Source organism: Taudactylus pleione, unplaced genomic scaffold (assembly GCF_031769625.1).
Source record: "Taudactylus pleione unplaced genomic scaffold, aTauple2 ptg000454l, whole genome shotgun sequence".
Classification (NCBI taxonomy): Eukaryota; Metazoa; Chordata; class Amphibia; order Anura; family Myobatrachidae; genus Taudactylus; species Taudactylus pleione.
Window position 1 is genome coordinate 10,975,890 of NW_028284856.1, and position 18,172 is coordinate 10,994,061.

At 48.0% G+C, this 18,172-nt stretch overlaps 1 protein-coding gene across 2 annotated transcripts in view; it reads left to right on the forward strand.

Annotated features, from left to right (window-relative positions):
- The window catches only part of TBC1D2 (TBC1 domain family member 2), a 194,165-nt gene that overhangs the window by 159,695 nt on the left and 16,298 nt on the right, over positions 1–18,172 (forward strand). For both annotated transcript variants that reach the window (XM_088448387.1, XM_088448386.1), the window contains exons 6-8: positions 10,466–10,656; positions 13,415–13,795; positions 16,735–16,845. In XM_088448387.1, the coding sequence (XP_088304513.1) occupies positions 10,466–10,656; positions 13,415–13,795; positions 16,735–16,845 (683 nt within the window). The remainder of the gene's footprint in view (positions 1–10,465; positions 10,657–13,414; positions 13,796–16,734; positions 16,846–18,172) is intronic.

Consider the following 18,172-nt stretch of genomic DNA (forward strand, 5'->3'; position numbering starts at 1 on the left):
TATGCGAGCGTCCTGCGCTTGCGAGCGGGTCTGAATGAAACCGACAGATCCAAAACCGAAAACAAAAACAAAACACAACATGCACAACATGCACTGGGTCACTAAAAGCCCGGGGCTGGTTGCCTTTTTTGGGGGGAAAGCACGACGTTTTTTTAACCCTTTTTTTTTTTTTTTTTTTTTTTTACAGAAGCACGGATGGTTCTCAATGAACCATCCCTGCATCTTTGTTTATTTTATTAAAGACAGATGCATGCATCACGGATCTCCCTCACCTGTGTGTGCATCAGTCTTTTTTTACTTTAACAAATGACGCCACTCGGACGGTTAGACGCACGATGCATCGTACATGAGATCGTATAAACATTGTGTGTCAATTATGCGGACGGGACTGCCAGAGAGCTGCGGGGGAGTTCAAAGGAAAATGTATGATGAATCGCATCTTGTGCTGGCCAGCATAAATCTCAGCACTCTCCCAACTTTGCACTAACCCCCCCATCCCTTATATGCTCCTCCTCAACCTTCTGCTTCACTATATATTGACTTTGGTGACCAGGGGAGAGGGGGGATGGTATAGTTACTTACTGACGCCGGGACTGCAGATGAAGGAAACAGGAGAGGAGAAGCCGTACATGGAGGAGCTGCAAATGAGGCCTCTGAGTTGTAAACGGAGCAAGGAGCTTTGTCTTGTGAGAGGTCAGTCTTCTCTCGCAGATTCAAAGCCCAGAGCTCATCTGCGCAGCAGGCTGCTGGCATATAGGAATGGTTGTGACTCGCGCCTGGGTGCGTGGCCAAATACGCCATTCAGCCCCACAGTCTGATCGGCCTTGTGGGTAACATCAGAATTAATTTGCTTGTCAAATCGCCACTGTCAGTGAGAATGAGGTGCCGGGCACCGCTACTAACAACATAATAGCGGGCACCCGACAAATGGACTTTGCGCACCGCAATAGTTAAGGCCCATCCCAAACTAACCGCGCCTTTTTCATCCCATGTGTGCCACTGTCCCTCTGCCATCTCCACCTTGAATGACAAATTCCACCTCAACCTTAACATGTCCAAATCTGAGCTTATTTTCTTTACCTCCTACTAAAGTCACTACCGCTACCCAGATCTACCTCATGGTACACACTAGACGATATGTGTCCAATCCAGCAGATCGCATGACATATCGGGCACACCTGGCAGTGTGTACCCGCTATGTTGCTGACGATTCAGGCATGCAGGTCCAACAGCTGATATTGCCAGTGAGGGCCATACTGACGAATGCAGTATAGTCCCCGTTGTCCGATGGGTGGTACTTCAGAACCACAGCTGTCACATTCCCTCCCTAGGCATCGACCAGCCCCTTTGAGCAACGAGTGCCGGAGCGCCGCCAGCCATCAGGGAATTAGGTCCGGCCAGGAGACCCTCTTCACTGCCCCAGTTTCCCAGCTCATGCTCCCGAGAAGATCATCCCAGGCCCCGGTGAGAGTATATTGAACTTTTTCGTTAATCAAACTACTAAAGGTGACTAGCGGGACGCCGCAGTCTGCCCAGACTTTTTTTCTACATACCGTCCATATTGGGACTAGTTCTTGTAATAACAAGAGACTCTTGCCACCTTATGGCATTTATTTTTCATTATTTAATGGAATGATTTGGAACCACTTATGTTTCAGGGTCTCATTTGGAATTCTTTAATCTGCATGTATACAGCTTTTTAGGTATGTTATACAATTATGAAAGAAGTAAAGATTTCATTTTTCTGCACATCTAATATTTCTATGTACTTTCTACACATTACTAGAAGACATACATATTTTTACAGGCAGAATATCACTGTTTCTACATCAGGGTCCATCGGGTATCCACAGGATACCTTGGGGTATAGGTGATGACGTCAGGCATCGGGCACCATAGAGTTAAAGTTTTCAGCCTCCCAGGATGCACTAGGATCCCCCTCCTATACCCCGCCCCCGAGCCAAGGCATCTCAGTTTCGTTTGGTGCCTGGCCGGAGTCGGATGCACCTGTTTAGAGGGGGGCTAAGTATAGCCCCTGAAGTTTTCTTCAAAGCAGCTGTGGCTGCACATCTGGAAGTACAGCATGGACAGTCAGTGCTGACGTCCATGCTGTCTTCCCTACACCCCTGCCGGTACCAGAATGCCGGTACTGATCCGGGGATGCTGGTAAGCATCTGGGGTCACAGCTAGCGGTGACCCCAGATGTTTGGGACCATGGCCAGATTCAAGGGGGCAGCTGGTAAGCAGCGGGGTCCCGCGGTGGGACCCTGCTGAAACATGGTCCAGAGTCTGGACTGGCTGCAGTGTGGAGCCAGGTAACTAACCTGCGCTTCCACTACCCCCTGGGACAGCGGACCGCGGCTGAGCTGTAGCGCTGCGGCGTCCCAGGGGTTAATTGCATGCCAGGGAAGCGCGCCTTCCCTGTAACACAGTCGGCGCCTCCCCCGCTGCACACAGCCCTCTCTGCTCTAGCTGACTGGTCCTGTGGCAGCGCTCCTCCCCCAGGCCGGCCTCCTCTCTGCTCCTCGTTGGCCATCTTTTGCTGGAAGCATGGTGAGCGCTGCTGGACGCTGAAGATTGGTGGCATCGTGGTCTGGGTCCCCCGGCATACCTCTCCTCCATTGGTTCAGGTCTGTGTATGCAGCGCTGTGTCCTACCAGGCTCTGTATCTGTGTAGTTGAGAATCAGCGCTAATAGTGCAGGAATTCATTTCTTTGCATTGTATGTGACTTCTGCTAGCGTCTGTTGCCTGTACTTTCACTTTCTACTGTCAGCCATTTCACTGTCCCTGATCTTTTTCTGCTAAAGCCCTTGCGGTGCGGTGATTGCAGGGTGGTCTCACACTATACTAACAAGTATCAGTGAGAGGGGTCACATACTTACCATCATGTCTGAGAGTGACTTTCCTCTCCAGCTTATGTGTACTACGTGTAAGGTACCAATAGCGGAGGGGGAGGGTAACGCGGAGGGGCTATGTCGGCAGTGTTATTTATAGGCATGGCCAATTACTGTCACGGCTCCGCTACAGGAGCCGCCCTGGGCTTGTTTCGCCAAAGCGCTTACAACCCTCGTGGGCCAGTTAGCTCCGCAGCCTGCAATCTGATAGATGGGATTATCCCAGCAGTCAGTGGTGTCGTCACCCATGCAGGGTTTCCCGAGACAATTGATGGTTCCCCACAGTCTCCCTATTTCCCCTCCCCAAGTCTCTCAGGAGCCTGCGTGGGTTAATTCACTGACAAGTTCTGTACAGCACTTGTCGGACGTGTTACTAGGGGAGTCTGTGTTGAGGCCACATAAGCGGCCGGTGGCGTCTCTGTCCGCTCCTTATGAGGATGACGTTGTGACGTCTGATGATGGGGAGATTGTGGATCTTACTTGACCAGGAACCTCTCCGTACTAAAGAGTCGGACGCTAGGTCCAAGGTTTATATTCCTGGACTTATTCGAGCAGTCCGCACAGCTTTAGTGATTGAGGATGAAGATCCTCCGGTGTCCAAATCTAAATATGCCTTTTTTAAGGATATTAAGGGTGACGCCACAGTGTTTTCTCTTTCGGGTCAGTTAGTGGACCATTTAGAGGAGGCGTGGAAACATCCGGGCAAACGGTATCAGCCTCAGAGACGCTTGGTGGTGGCTTATCCGTTTGCGGATAATTATTTTTCTAAGTGGGAATCCCCTCCAAAGATGGATTCTCATGTGACACGCCTAGTCCGAAGTGCCACATTGCCCATGCCCTCCATGTCTTCCTTGAAGGATGGCCGTAAGGTGGAGATCTGCATAAAGTCTGTTTATTACCTTGCGGGGGGGCAGCTAGGCCGGCTATGGCCATTTGTTGGGTAGCCAGAGCTATGGAGCGCTGGGCTGATAGTTTGGAGGCGTCTTTCGATTCCGACTGTTCGGCTGAACAGACCGAGTTGATAGGCAATCTCCGGGATTCGGCCACTTATATCAATGAAGCGGCCTTGGATATCAGTACCCTGGCGTCTCGTATTTCTTCGGCAGCTGTAGCTGCTCGTCGCACCTTATGGTTGCGATCTCGGAAGGCGGACCCTGATTCCAAGAAGGGCTTGAAAGCTTTGCCTTTTAATGGAGAAGTCCTATTTGGTCCGGATCTGGACAAAATCATAGCCACGTTGGCGGCAACCAAATCAGCATGTCTTCCGTCTGCTGCGGTTCCTTCCGGTTCAGGTACGTCATCCTTTCGGCCTTACAGGGCCCAGGGTAGGCCTAATACACAGTCTTTACCCAGACAGGCTGGCCCCAAAAAATCGGCCAAGCCCCGGAAACAGGCCTGGAGTACCAGACGTCCGGCCCCTAAGCCAGATGACAAGCCTGTGGCCTGACGGTCCGGGCCTCCCTTTGGGGGATCCCAAAGTGGGAGGCCGCCTGCTGCAGTTCGCCCAGTGTTGGTCGGTTACCATGACAGACACTTGGGTTCACGAGGTGGTTTCTCACGGGTACGCCCTCTCCTTTCGGCACAGGCCCCCGTCCCGATTCTTCACCACGTGTCTTCCATCAGACCGGAACAAAGCCATGGAACTGCGGAAGGTTTTGCACACTATGCCCCAGGCTGGAGTTATAGTGCCTGTTCCATTCTCCCAGAGGGCCAGGGTTTCTATTCCAATCTGTTTTTGGTGCAGAAACCCAATGGGTCGTATCGTCCGATCCTCAACCTCAAAGCACTCAACAAGTCTTTGCGGGTGCCGAGGTTTCGGATGGAGACCCTACGGTCCATCATTCTGGCGCTGGAACCTGGGGATTACATGGTGTCGTTGGACATACAGGACGCTTACCTGCATGTCCCTATTCTTTTATGCCATCAACAGTTCCTCAGGTTTGCAATCCGCAACGATCACTTCCAGTTCCGGGCATTACCTTTTGGGCTGGCGACAGCACCACGTGTATTCACCAAGGTGATGGCGGTCATGGCGGCTTCCCTGCGGCTGCAGGAAGTCCGCATGTTACCGTACTTGGTTGACCTTCTGTTGGTGGCAGGATCTCCAGAGCTCCTTCTACGCCACTTGGACCTGACCATTGCGGTACTGCAACGGCATGGCTGGTTGATAAACTGGCAGAAGTCCACCCTGATCCCGTCTCAGAGGATTCTGCACCTCGGAGCCTTATTGGACTCCGGACAGGATCTTTGTGACGGGGGAAAAGATCTCTGCCTTACAGTTGAGGGTGCACAGTTGTCTGCAGAGTCGCCGTGTGTCTCTGCACTGGGCGATGAGGTTACTGGGCTCCATGGTGTCAGTATTCGACATGGTGGAATATGGCCAGTTTCACTCCAGACCTCTGCAGCAATTGATCCTGTCCAAATGGAATGGACTGCCTCAGAGTTTAAAATCCCAGACGATGGTGCTCACTCCGGAGGTTCGCCTGTCCCTAGCCTGGTGGTTGCAGACGACCCATCTCAACAAGGGTCGTCCATTCTGGGTGGCGAATTGGGTCCTGTTGACAACGGACGCCAGTCTTCGGGGCTGGGGAGCAGTCACGGGTCCACACTTGTTCCAGGGCAGGTGGACTCGGGCGGAAACAGCTTCCAATAAACATCTTGGAGCTCCGCACGGTTTTCAATGCTCTCCAGCAGGCACATCGGATTCTCCAAGGTCACCCCGTGAAGGTCCAGTCGGACAACGCCACCACCGTGGCTTACAGAAATCGGCAAGGAGGAACCCGAAGTCGGGCGGCTCTCGTAGAGGTGTCCCGAATCCTGGTGTGGGCGGAGCACAATCTCCCGGCCGTATCAGCAGTATTCACCCCAGGAGTCCTCAACTGGGAGGCGGACTTTCTCAGTCGCCAGGACGTTCATCCGGGGGAATGGTCTCTGCACCAGGACATCTTTCAACTTCTGGTGGACAGGTGGGGTCTTCCAGAGATCGACCTCATGGCGTCACGGCACAACAACAAGTTGCCGGTGTACGGGTCTCGCACAAGAGACGAAAAGGCGTCTCTGGTGGATGCTCTGTCCGTCCAGTGGACGTTCCGGTTTGCTTATCTATTTCCTCCGTTTTCCCTTCTTCCACGGGTAATCCGGAAATTCAAACAGGATGGAGGGACGCTCCTGTTGATAGCTCCCTCATGGCCCCGGAGGCACTGGTTCTCAGACCTCCAGGGACATGTCCATGGACATTCCTCTGCGGTTGCCATTACGACCGGACCTCCTGTCACAGGGTCCTTGTCTTCACTCAGACCTGACTCGGCTGTCTTTGACGGCGTGGCTGTTGAGACGGCCATGTTAAGGTCCAGGGGGTTTTCCAGCTCTGTAGTGGAAACAATGCTAAGGGCTCGGAAACCATCCTCTGCAAGGATTTACCATCGTGTGTGGCATACGTTCTTCCAGTGGTGTCGGCCGAGAGGTTATGCTCCTCGGGAGTTCTGTCTGTCTCGAGTGTTAGCTTTCCTACAGGCGGGACTGGACCATGGGCTTCGTCTTGCATCTCTGAAGGTGCAGGTGTCTGCCCTGTCCGTCTGGTTCCATCGTAGGATTGCTGCAATCCCTGATGTGCGCACCTTTATGCAAGGTGTTCTCAGAATTCTGCCACTGTTTGTTCCACCGGTGGCGCCTTGGGATTTAGCTGTGGTCCTGAGGGCTCTCCAGGGACCGCCGTTTGAACCACTGGGCTCAGTGGACCTCAAATGGCTGACAGCTAAAACAATTTTCCTTCTGGCCATTGCTTCGGCCAGACGTGTTTCTGACTTAGGGGCTCTCTCCTGTAGACCCCCTTTTCTGATTTTTCATAGGAACAGGGTGGTGCTGCGCACTCGTCCTGGTTTCCTTCCTAAAGTGGTTTCGTTTTCACGTCAACGAGGAAATCGTTGTGCCGGCTTTTAACTCACCTGATCTTTCAGTGGGTGAGGCCACTTTGGACGTTGTGCGGGCCTTAAGGATTTATGTTGACTGCACTTCTTCGTTTAGGAAGTCGGACGACTTGTTTGTCCTCTATGGCTTCCGTAAAAAGGGTTGGCCTGCTTCAAAGCAGACTTTGGCAGGCTGGATTCGTATGGCCATTTCAGAAGCTTATCTTCATGAAGGCCTTCCAGTTCCTTCCTCTGTAAGGGCTCATTCCACTAGGTCTGTGGGTCCTTCGTGGGCTGCTCGACGTGGTGCCTCTGCAGTCCAGATCTGCAAGGCTGCCACATGGTCCTCGGTCCATACCTTTGTGAGGTATTACGCGTTTGACACCTTTGCCTCTCAGGATGCCTCCTTCGGGTGGCGGATTCTCCTTTCAGCACAGGAGCGTCCCCACCCTTAAAGGATACTGCTTTGGGACATCCCCAAGGTATCCTGTGGATACCCTATGGACCATGATGTAGAAAATATGAGATGTGGTAAGAACTTACCTTTGTTATCTCTATTTCTACGAAGTCCATAGGGTTCCACAGGACTCCCGCCTTGTCGCACCTGTGCTGCAGATGGGCTTTATTCTGGTCACCGGTTTTTCCGTCTCCCTCTGGTGAGAATGTGATTCTTGTGTGTGTCCAGATCTTTTTTCTCTCTCTTCCTTCTCCTCTTCCGGCCTATGGCTTGGTACGTAACTGAGATGCCTTGGCGCGGGGGCGGGTTATAGGAGGGGGACCCTAGTGCATCCTGGGAGGCTGAAAACTTTAACTCTATGGTACCCGATGCCTGACGTCATCACCTATACCCCAAGGTATCCTGTGGAACCCTATGGACTTCGTAGAAATAGAGATAACAAATGTAAGTTCTTACCATATCTCTTATTTTTTTGTTAGAACACAAAAACTACTTTGGAATTATCAATTAGGCTGAACGCCACACCATTCTATCTTTCTGCACAAAAATCTATCATAATAGGTAGGGGTACCTATTGGCTGTGTGCAGCTAGCCGCCACTTTAAGTTAACTGTATGGCCCCCGCTGTCACTCCATCGCTCCCGGCATCGCCAAGTGTGTACACACTTGCCAACGCTGGCCCCTCCCCCCGCAGGGACCCGCCGCACAAGACATCGGCTGGGTAAACATCGTTAAGTGTGTACCAAGCATCTAAAGTCTCAAGGTCTGCCCATTTACTTTGTTTGCCCATTGTGATACATACATACATACATACATACATTAAGGTGCAGATTCAATTAGACCATAAGCGCAATTACAGTAGCCTATGTCACACTTCGGTTCTCTATCCCCGCTTACCTTACCCGGTGCTGTCACTATTCCACATGGCATGTACCTGCAGCATAGATTCCACATGTCCTTCCAAACATGGATCCTGGATGACAGCGTATCCTGAGTCTCAGCGCAACATGGGCGCAGCCCTATTGATTCTCATCACAAGCCTGGACATTCCACATGATCTTCCCAGCCAATCCTTGCTCAGAGCGCACTATATAAGTTCCCCAAGTTAATTAGCATATTGCCAGTACAACTTGTCTCATCACTAGTTCCTGGTCCTGGGTCAATAGTTCTCGACTAGCACAGTGCAACCAACGTTCCTGATTCCTCACTGCACTGTGAGGAATGGTTGAGTTCTATCTTTAAAATGGGAAAACATCTGGATGAGAGTTTAAATCGTGAGAGTTTTTTGAGTCTGAAAAACATGCGAGTTTGCATGTTCTCGGACTCTAAGAAAGGGGCGTGGCCTATCTGTTACAAGGCCACGCCCCATTTTGTGCGCACGCCTTTGGTATGACATTTGCAGGAGCATGACCTTGTGTCACACCCCCATTTTTAGTCACGCTGGGGGGCGAGCCCAGGACATTAAAAATAAACATTTTACATAATCTTTCCAATATACATTTTTCACTGTTGAAGTGAAAGAAAAAGCCAGAGCAATATAGAAAACATTGAAATAGCCACTTTCACATAAAGTACATATTGAAATCCAGAGCCACATAAAATACATTGAGAATGCCAGTGCCCATTATGCTGTGCCCCCTGTAGTTGTGCCCCATATGCAATGCCCCCAGTAGTTGTGGCCCTTATGCAATGCCCTCTGTAGTTGTGCCCCTTCTGCAATGCCCCCTGTAGTTGTGCCCATTAATCAATGCCCCCTGTAGCTGTGCCCCTTCTGCAATGCCCCCTGTAGCTGTGCCCCTCCTGCAATGCCCCCTGTAGCTGTGCCCATTAATCAATGCCCCCTGTAGTTGTGCCCCCAGTAGTTGTGCCCCTTCTGCAATACCCCCAGTAGCTGTGCCCCTTCTGCAATGATCCCTGTAGCTGTGCCCATTAAGCAATGCCCCCAGTAGTTGTGGCCCTTATGCAATGCCCCTGTAGCTGTGCCAATTATGCAATGCCCTCTGCAGTTGTGCCCCTTTTGCAATCCCCCCTGTAGCTGTGCCCATTAGTTGTGGCCCTTATGCAATGCCCCCTGTACTGTGCCCATTATGCAATGCCCCCCAGTAGTTGCCCCTTCTGCAATGCCCCCTGTAGCTGTGCCATTAAGCAATGCCCCCCAATAGTTGTGCCCCTTCTGCACTGTCCCCTATAGCTGTGCCCATTAAGCAATGCCCCCTGTAGCAGTTCCCCTCCTGCAATGCTCCTTGTAGCTCCCCCTTCCCCCCCCTCTATGAAGAAACTTACCTTTGTGCTGGCACCGCTCCACGATGTCACGGTTCCCGAGTACCGCCGCTGCTTCTGCTGCCTCGCTGTCACTGCTGCTTCTTCTTTTGCCGCCTGCTGGATCTAACTGGATCCAGCAGACGCGCAGGCTCCTCACATCACGGGGTGACGTCATGACGTCACTCGCGCACTGCATTACTTGGAACGCTGGCCTCTGAAGCGATCAGAAGCTTCTTTAGCCTCTGATGGCTTTAGAGACCAGCGTTCCTAGTAACAATGGGGGTCTGCCGAGCTGCGAGCCGCATTAGCAGCTTAGAAGAGCCTCATGCGGCTCGAGAGCCGTGTGTTGGCCACCGCTGGTTTAGTGGATGATCTTAGCACTGTGTATACTCTGCAGCCGAGTGTACGCGAATGATCAACTGCAGGAGATTCATAGAGAGAATCGTACGCAACTCAGTCTCATCTCCACTTGCGGCTGAATGGTTGGCAACAGGGCATTTGCATGTAAGCTAAGCTAACCCGAGTGAAGGTGTGTGGGCATGTAGATGGAATATTAGGCTATGCAGAGATTTGTCTGATTTATACAGATCTCTTGCACCAAGTGTACGCTGATAGCGATGACAGCTAGATGTGTCCTAATCTGCATATGTGCCAATATCTGCATTTATTCTCGTGCACACAGTGCCAGTGCAATTGTGGCCAATTTGCATGTAGCTCTGCATCAGTCCCAGAGTGTCTACAACTAGTGGGTGTTGTCATGTTAAACTTTTACTTTACTTGAAAATCATTGAATAACATTAACCGAATGGCATCTTCCAATCTCATAAAAACTCACTGCTATCATATATGAGTCCACAGTACATAGTTATTATAGTTATTCTAGCATGCCATAGCTTTGGTGAGATTGTGTTTTTGTGAATATAATCACTTTCCGTTTCATTTTGCAGTAGTTGAATTTATTACAAAACAAGTTCAGAAGCTTTCTCCATCACCAAACTTTGCTAGGAAGGCCAGGAAACACAATGGTAGCTCGCCGTCCGGTCATGAAGGCTTTGCTTCGGAAACCATCCCTTCTGAGAAGATGAGCAACTCCCAACACCAGATTCAAGCTTTGGCTAAGGAGTTAAAGGCTCAGAAGGTATATCAGTGTAACTTATCTATTATGTCCAAAAGCACCATTCCTGGCTTACATACAATGGTCTAGTGTTATATTAGACAAATTACCACTCCATTTATGTTACGAAATATCTAAATATTTTGGTGTTCATTGACAAATTGCTTGACTTACACAGCCCCATGCATTGATATATACACATATAGAGGCTCATTTTGAGTAGAACACTAGACCTGTTGTTAAGAGTAAAATATGCTTTCTCATACTGCACATGAAAAATTTGTTTCCCTACATCCATATATATATTGTGTTTAACCTTGATGAGTGACGGAACGGAGCAGGGAAGGGGCGTAACTACAGGAATGGTATGTTCATGTATTTGCTCTCTACTTAGAGCTTGGCACAGCCACAGATATGTCTAACAGGAGCTGTATCTGATGGGCATATCTAGGCGAGTAGTGAGTGTGGTCCCACATCATTGGGGAGTGTCTAGCACTTTCGATGCCCTCAGTAACGTGCCCCTCCCCTTAAAACGCCAATTGAATACCATGAGACAGGTGCAAGTCATTTCTTATAACATTTTAGTCCCACCTAAATCAAGATAGTTGGGAGATATGGTTGCGGACCATGGAACCAACATCCTTGCTGATGATGATGATCACCAGCACAAACCTTTGCAGAGTAAAAAAAAGTTTTTAAATAAATTATTTTAAAACATTGTGGCTGCTCTATGTCTGCCCCCCAAAGTTATTCAAACTCCATCACTCATGCCAATTGCAGGCGGACAAGCAGCAGGGAGCCCCCTCAAAATAACTGCAATATGGACTAGACTTTGACAGGCTTGGCTGGTCACACTATAACAGTGTGTAACATAGAAACTTTTCCCAATAGCAGAGTATCAGAGCATAAGTGCAATACACAACAGCTAACCGTAGCAGAAGTACATAGCAGAAGTACCAAACATTAATATAAGACCACAAACTGAGTAGTACAAGTAACAGGGGCAATGATAGGGCAACTCACAGAAGCTTGAATTAGCATGCAGTGTTGAGTCATGGATGGGAGTCAATTTAGTACTCAAAGTATAGGTGAGCAAACAGTAAGAGAGTCGATGAAGAGGAGAAGAAGACCAGGCAGTGCAGCCTGGTGATATGGATTTTGCTATGGAGGGAGGCCCCTGTATGTGAGAACTTACATACTAATTTGAAGGAGTGAACAGCTAAAGGGTGAACTTGGAAGGATACATTGTGGACAACTAGAGGAGAAGAGTATTAAGTTATGAGGAGGATTGGTAAGCTTTTACAAAAAGGTACTTTTTGAGAGGTGCTTTTGAGTTCCACTGCAGGAGGCAACTCAAACCAAGTCTTGGAAGTAAGCGTGAGAAGAAGGTGGAAGCGAGGTGGTAGTCAGAGGAAGAGCGAAGAGGGCATGAGCGTATGTAGACAGAGATGAGGTTAGAGATATAAGGGGAAGTGGGAAGTGCTTTATGGCATTGTATGTGAGGTTGAGAAGTTTGAACTGGATTCTAAGGAGTATTGTGATTCATCCTGTTAAGGGCTGAATTCCCTAGGTCAGCTGCCTTGCACCCTTCCCTGCCAGGACAAAACAATCCCATGCTGAAAGCAGCAGGGCTTTTCCCAAAACCACGCAGGCTGTTATTGGGGTGATAAATAGTTACATTTATATTTTTACGGATCTGGGCAAAGCTTGGCAGCCAAAGCTTTTCCCATAAACTATGCCCTTAAACTATGGCTAACTAAAAATATGCCTTTCATTAAAATAAGTATTCTTTTACCAATGTACTTTACATCTAAATCCATGCTGGGGATCCTTTACAATCTTCCATCTTTATTACAGAGCAGTTCTACAAGGGCCAGCATGCTCTAGCAGTCAGATATACTGGCATTTGTAGCTCCAGTAATGGCACAGAAAAAAGTAATGATTTCTTACTTTTAACTATTTATAACTGCAACACCCATTGGGAATGGTTGGGAAGAGTCCAAGGGGTATATTTACTAAAGTGCAGGTTTTTAGAAGTGGAGGATGTTGTCCATAGCAACCAATAAGATTCTAGCCATTATCTTCTAGAAGGTACTAGATAAATGTTGATTAGAATCTGATTGGTTGCTGTGGGTAACATCTCCACTTCTATTAACCCACACTTTAGTTAATATACCACCTAGTTCTGTCAAGATACTGTTATTTCCTGTATGGGGGGGTTCTGCAATTTTTCTTCCGGGGTTGAGCACTTTGATGTACAGGGTGTTGGGTTTCCGCATTATAGTGTGACTGCCCTAGCACAGTTTTGGTTGTAGTTTAGGCAGTTACCAGAGCCAGACGAATATGAGCACTGGGGTTTACTTTAGACCAGTCTTTTTTGGTGGGAGGATGTGTCTTTTCCCCATTATTTATGAAATCAAGTTATTGTCTTGAGTCTACTGCCGTATCATGATATGCTTAAAGCGTATCTTGATGCTCTATAAACGTATTTTCATGCAGACGCATTTATGTGTTAATTTGAATTGCACATATCTTACATTATAGCAACGTTTACGTTTGCACTTTTTACACCTATGCTTCACTTATTTTGAGCATTGTTTATTTCTCACAATATACAACTCATTTGGCTATCAGTTGTGCTACATATGACTCCTGAAATTAAGGGAACATAAAGCCTATCTTCATCTGTTGTTTGTTCCATTTTAAAAACTCATCATTGATGGTCACTAGTGAAATGATAATATCCTATATAATAACAGAAAATCTTTATTAATTACACCAGGACCTTGTGAAGCTTCTGCACCGTGCCTTGGAGTCTGCTCACCAAGAGAAGAGAGCATGCAGTGATTACCTTAATGCAGCAGAGGAGAAAGACAGGCTAGAACTAATACGACACAAGATTAGGCAAATTGAGGACCTAAGACAGCGTGTGGAAGCCCTGGAGCAGGAGAAGAAGGACCTGGAGCAGTGTGTTAGTTTCAATGATCTTCACATTGCTGAACTCAAAGAACATGTCCAATTGTTAATGGAGAAAAATAATGCAAAACAACAAGTTATTGTAAAGCAGAATGAGCAGCTTCTCAGCCAAAGTGATCCAGATGTTGCAAAGAGCATTGCGAATGAGACCTTACATCAGCTGTATAGGAAAATCGACAGCTCGATGGTGAGTTTACATTTGCTTTTAATGAAAATATAAACTGTATGGAAAGCTGTGTAGTGGGTCAGTAGAGCTGACACAGGCTCACAACTGACAGCTGATGTAGAACTGCAGGCAAGCAGCGAGAACACTGCTTTATGACATGTGTAAGAATGTGTGCAGTTATCTTGGGAGTCGCATACATTGTGCGACTTTATGCAAATGCCGCTTCAAAGCCCTTCCCTGCTGTACATCATGTGTACGAATTTGTAAGGACTGAGATGCCCACTGTCAGCAGCTGTAGATGTTGAAATACCAATTGGTGCATCCTTAGATGCACCGTCAGTCACACCATCTGTCACACCATCTGTCACACCATCAGTTATACCATCAGTCACAAAAGCAGTCATACCATCAGTTACACCATCAGTCGTACCATCAGTCACACCATCAGTCACACCATCAGTTATACCATCAGTCACACAAGCAGTCATACCATCAGTCATAACATCAGTCACACCATCAGTCATAACATTAGTCACACCATCAGTCACAACATCAGTCATACCATCAGTTACAACATCAGTCATACCATCAGTCACACCATCAGTCATACCATCAGTCACTCCATCAGTCACACCATCAGTCATAACATCAGTCACACCATCAGTCACTCCATCAGTCACACCATCAGTCACACCATCAGTCACACCATCAGTCACACCATCAGTCACTCCATCAGTCACACCATCAGTCATAACATCAGTCACACCATCAAAACTTCCACCAGCCCTATGTCAGGTGCAGTTTATCCAGGAATGCCATATTATATATTGGAGGCGTTGATGTATAATTATGAATTGGATACAGCTGAGTGGCATATAATGAATTTGTGGCACAGATGTATGGCATATTATGAATTGGGGCAGTGTTATGAGGCACAGTATGGTTTTGGGTCTCTGCTGCGTGGCATAATACTTGGGGTATTTCTATATAGTATATTATGAATTTGGTACACTGCTGTGTGGCATATTATAAATTGGGGTCGCTAATGGGTGGCATAGTATAAATTGGAGGGAACAGGGGCGGTTGGAGAAATGTTGTCTTGGAAACCATGCAGCAGCCCTGCACTGACTGTAGTACAATATTTCCTGCGGCACTCAGATGTCTATCAGAAAGCTACAAAGGGTATTAGGTGGAGATGTAGCAAACTTTGGAGAGAGAGTGGAGAAGTTGCCCAAAGCAACCAATCAGCTTCTGTCATTTATCTAGCACAGTTTATGAAATGATAGTTAGAAGCTGATTGGCTTCTTTGGGCAACTTCTCCTCTTTATCTTTCTCCAAGATTTTAAACATATTCCCACAAGAAAGAAGAATCAACTACTGCGCCAGTCAGCCTGTCTGGCTTGTAAATAAAACAATTTTTAGAAGTGCTGAAAGGAGTGTGCACCCTCGCTGCCTCCATCCAGCATCTGACAGGTAGGGCCAAGCCTGCAGTTAGTGGCGTCCCTCCCCGCGGTGATACCCGGTGCGAGGAGGGATACCATGCGCCACGTGCTGCCGAAAAGGGGGCTTGATTTTGTGGGCAGAGGGCGTGGCCTTACCGCCCGAACCCCGGCCTGTGGTTATAACTAGGATGGTGGGGGTGCCGGAGGTGCGGAGTGCCGGCTCCCTCACTGTGACAGGAGGCGAGTGCTGCACTTAATGCTACAGTGCAGCACCTGGCTCCTGTCACTGAGTGGGAGCCTGCTCCTTGGTGTCACCCCACAGCGGGTGACACCCGGGTGCGGCACCCCCCCCCCCCTTGTGACGTCACGCCTGCAGTCGCTAGAACCTGCCGGAGCTGCAGACGGCCGACCTCTGACATGCGGGTGCCTTTACTCACTGATGTTCTGCATGGACAGTTGGATCCAGGAGACTCTCACCAATTTGGAGCCTCGCTGTAGTACCTGCAAGTACACTAGAGCACCACCGTGGTACACTAGACCACCAGTGCTACCATCTGCCTTTGCCAGTACTTCAATGCCATCTGGTGCACTATAATGCCCAGCGATACTCTGAGTTCCAGGCTGCCACAATCCATATGTTATGCCTACTGCTGTTAGACCTATGATATTCCCTGTGTCCTATGCTACCTGTTGTTTTACTTGATATAATAAATCTAAGAACTGTTTAAGCATACGACGTGTGGACTAACCACCACTAGCACCAACTACTGTGTTCTGCTCCTATCCAATACCACTCACATTCTGACCAGATATATTATACCCTGGTGCACCAACTTGTCTGGAGAGCTGCGCCCAGCACAGTCCGCTTCACACTTCGTATTAACATCAGCACACAGGTACTATAATTGATCACTCTGCCATTGAGCAGGGTAATAGTTTATGGACTATAATAATTATCTGGATGGTTTGCAAACCTGGGCAGCTCCCCCTCTCGACTAGCACCCCTGTAGGGTGCCATCCTGGCCAACCTCTCGTTTGGCCATTGTACAGTATTCTTGTGCATTTTACAATTCTGATGTAAACCCTGTGACTATCTATTTCTTCTTTATAACGTGAGTATGAGTGTAATGTGTTCATGTCATTGTAGTGTTATGTGTTGCTTTATTCTGTTTCATATAAAGATATCAGGTTACTGGGAACTATCATACAGGGTGGGTCAGTTAAAACCAGCAGCCTCAACCATGGCTTTGTGGCAAAATGAAGGGTATCATTAATATGGTAAGGAAAGAAAACCAAGAACTACTGTAGTACTTAAATAGTTGACTCTGACCTCGAAGACCCGCACCATGAGAGAATGCACCAGCTCCCAACAGTTGCACTACGAGATTGAGGTGTTTTTAATTGGCTCACCCTATAGAAAGAGCTCAGGACAGTGGGATTCTGTGATTCCCAAGACACTAATGGCATGACATAATGTACCAATAAACTAACAATGTTTATCTTGTTTCCTTTCAAAAGGATGACATTAATGCTTACAAAACACAAAACCAGTTTTTAAACTCTGAGATCCATCAAGTAACCCAATTATGGAGAAACACGGCTGAAAAGGAGACCTCACTCTTTATGAAGGTAACAGCTATATCATTCTTATAACCCTAGAATTTAGCATGTCTTTTATAAAAGGGTGTCTAGTAACATACATACGTATATATCATTATATACTATTGTCAGACCCTGTAGATGGTAAAGGTGACAGCAGTATATGATGGAGGTTAGTCCACACAGTAGATTACTTAACCAGGTCCTAGATTTATTAACTGGACAGAACAGGTTTACCGGATGTCATAGGGTAAATGCAGCAGGTATGTATAACAGGTACACAGTGCTGGATATTATATATACACCAGATCCAGCCAGGAATGTACAGGGGAGTGCAGGTGTCTGTATATACAGTGGTGGCAGTGTAATATACACGCTGACTCTGTACGTATATAACGGTATAACGGTGGTGGTGCAGTGGAACTATTTGGAGTCACTAGCCTGAGTTTTGCCATCTCTACTGTGTTATCACTGGAGACTCTCAGGGACACTACTAGTTTAAAGGGCGCAGCTGAAGATGCGCACACAAGGCCGAAGGTTGTTTCTCCAGTTGTCCAGAGGTGGACGGAGAGAAGGCGCAGGGCCTAACATATCATACCTCTCAACTGTTCTGATCTTGACAAGACCGTGAGCTCCTTGTATAGGTTCCTTTATACAGAAATTCTAGAAAAAAAAGTTTATCTGTGTATCTTTATCTGTGTATGGTCAGCAAGTAGGTGTTCTTATACTACATAACAACTCGTCACAATACATTATTATGAAAGAAGATGCTCCAATCTAGTGTAGTATATAAAGATAAGATTATTTTACACAATCACAAAAAAACATTATGTACATTAAAATTGATTAAAAAAAAACCGCTTACCTGGTTAGGACCCCAAGACTCAGGACTTGAATCAGACCAGCTCGCTAGAATGCGTTCGCTCGTAGCCGGTCGATTTTCGCAGTATGCGCATACATCGCAGTGCGCGAACCACAGCGAGAGATTGGGAAGCGTTCGCTCGCTGCGCATAGACAGCCCATCAGAGTGAGTGACAGGAGAGGCCGTTTGTGGGTGGTAACAGGGGCAGGCCACTAGAAACGGGGGAGTGGAGGTGCGAACGCAGGCGTGCCTGAGCGTCTTAACGCTGTTTCAGAGGCGTGCATAATTAAGAGGCAGCGATCATAGCACATGTCACCTGGCTGGTTTTTACACTGAAGTGCTCGCAGTGCTTGCGGTAGGGTATAGTCAGTCTCAAGTGATTCGATCTCATCCGATGGTACCCGATGTACCGATGGTTGCATACACTTCCAGGAGATGACGTGCGCAAGTGGGCGTTTTACGACAGGCTGGTTAACGTCTGCATTCACTGAGCGA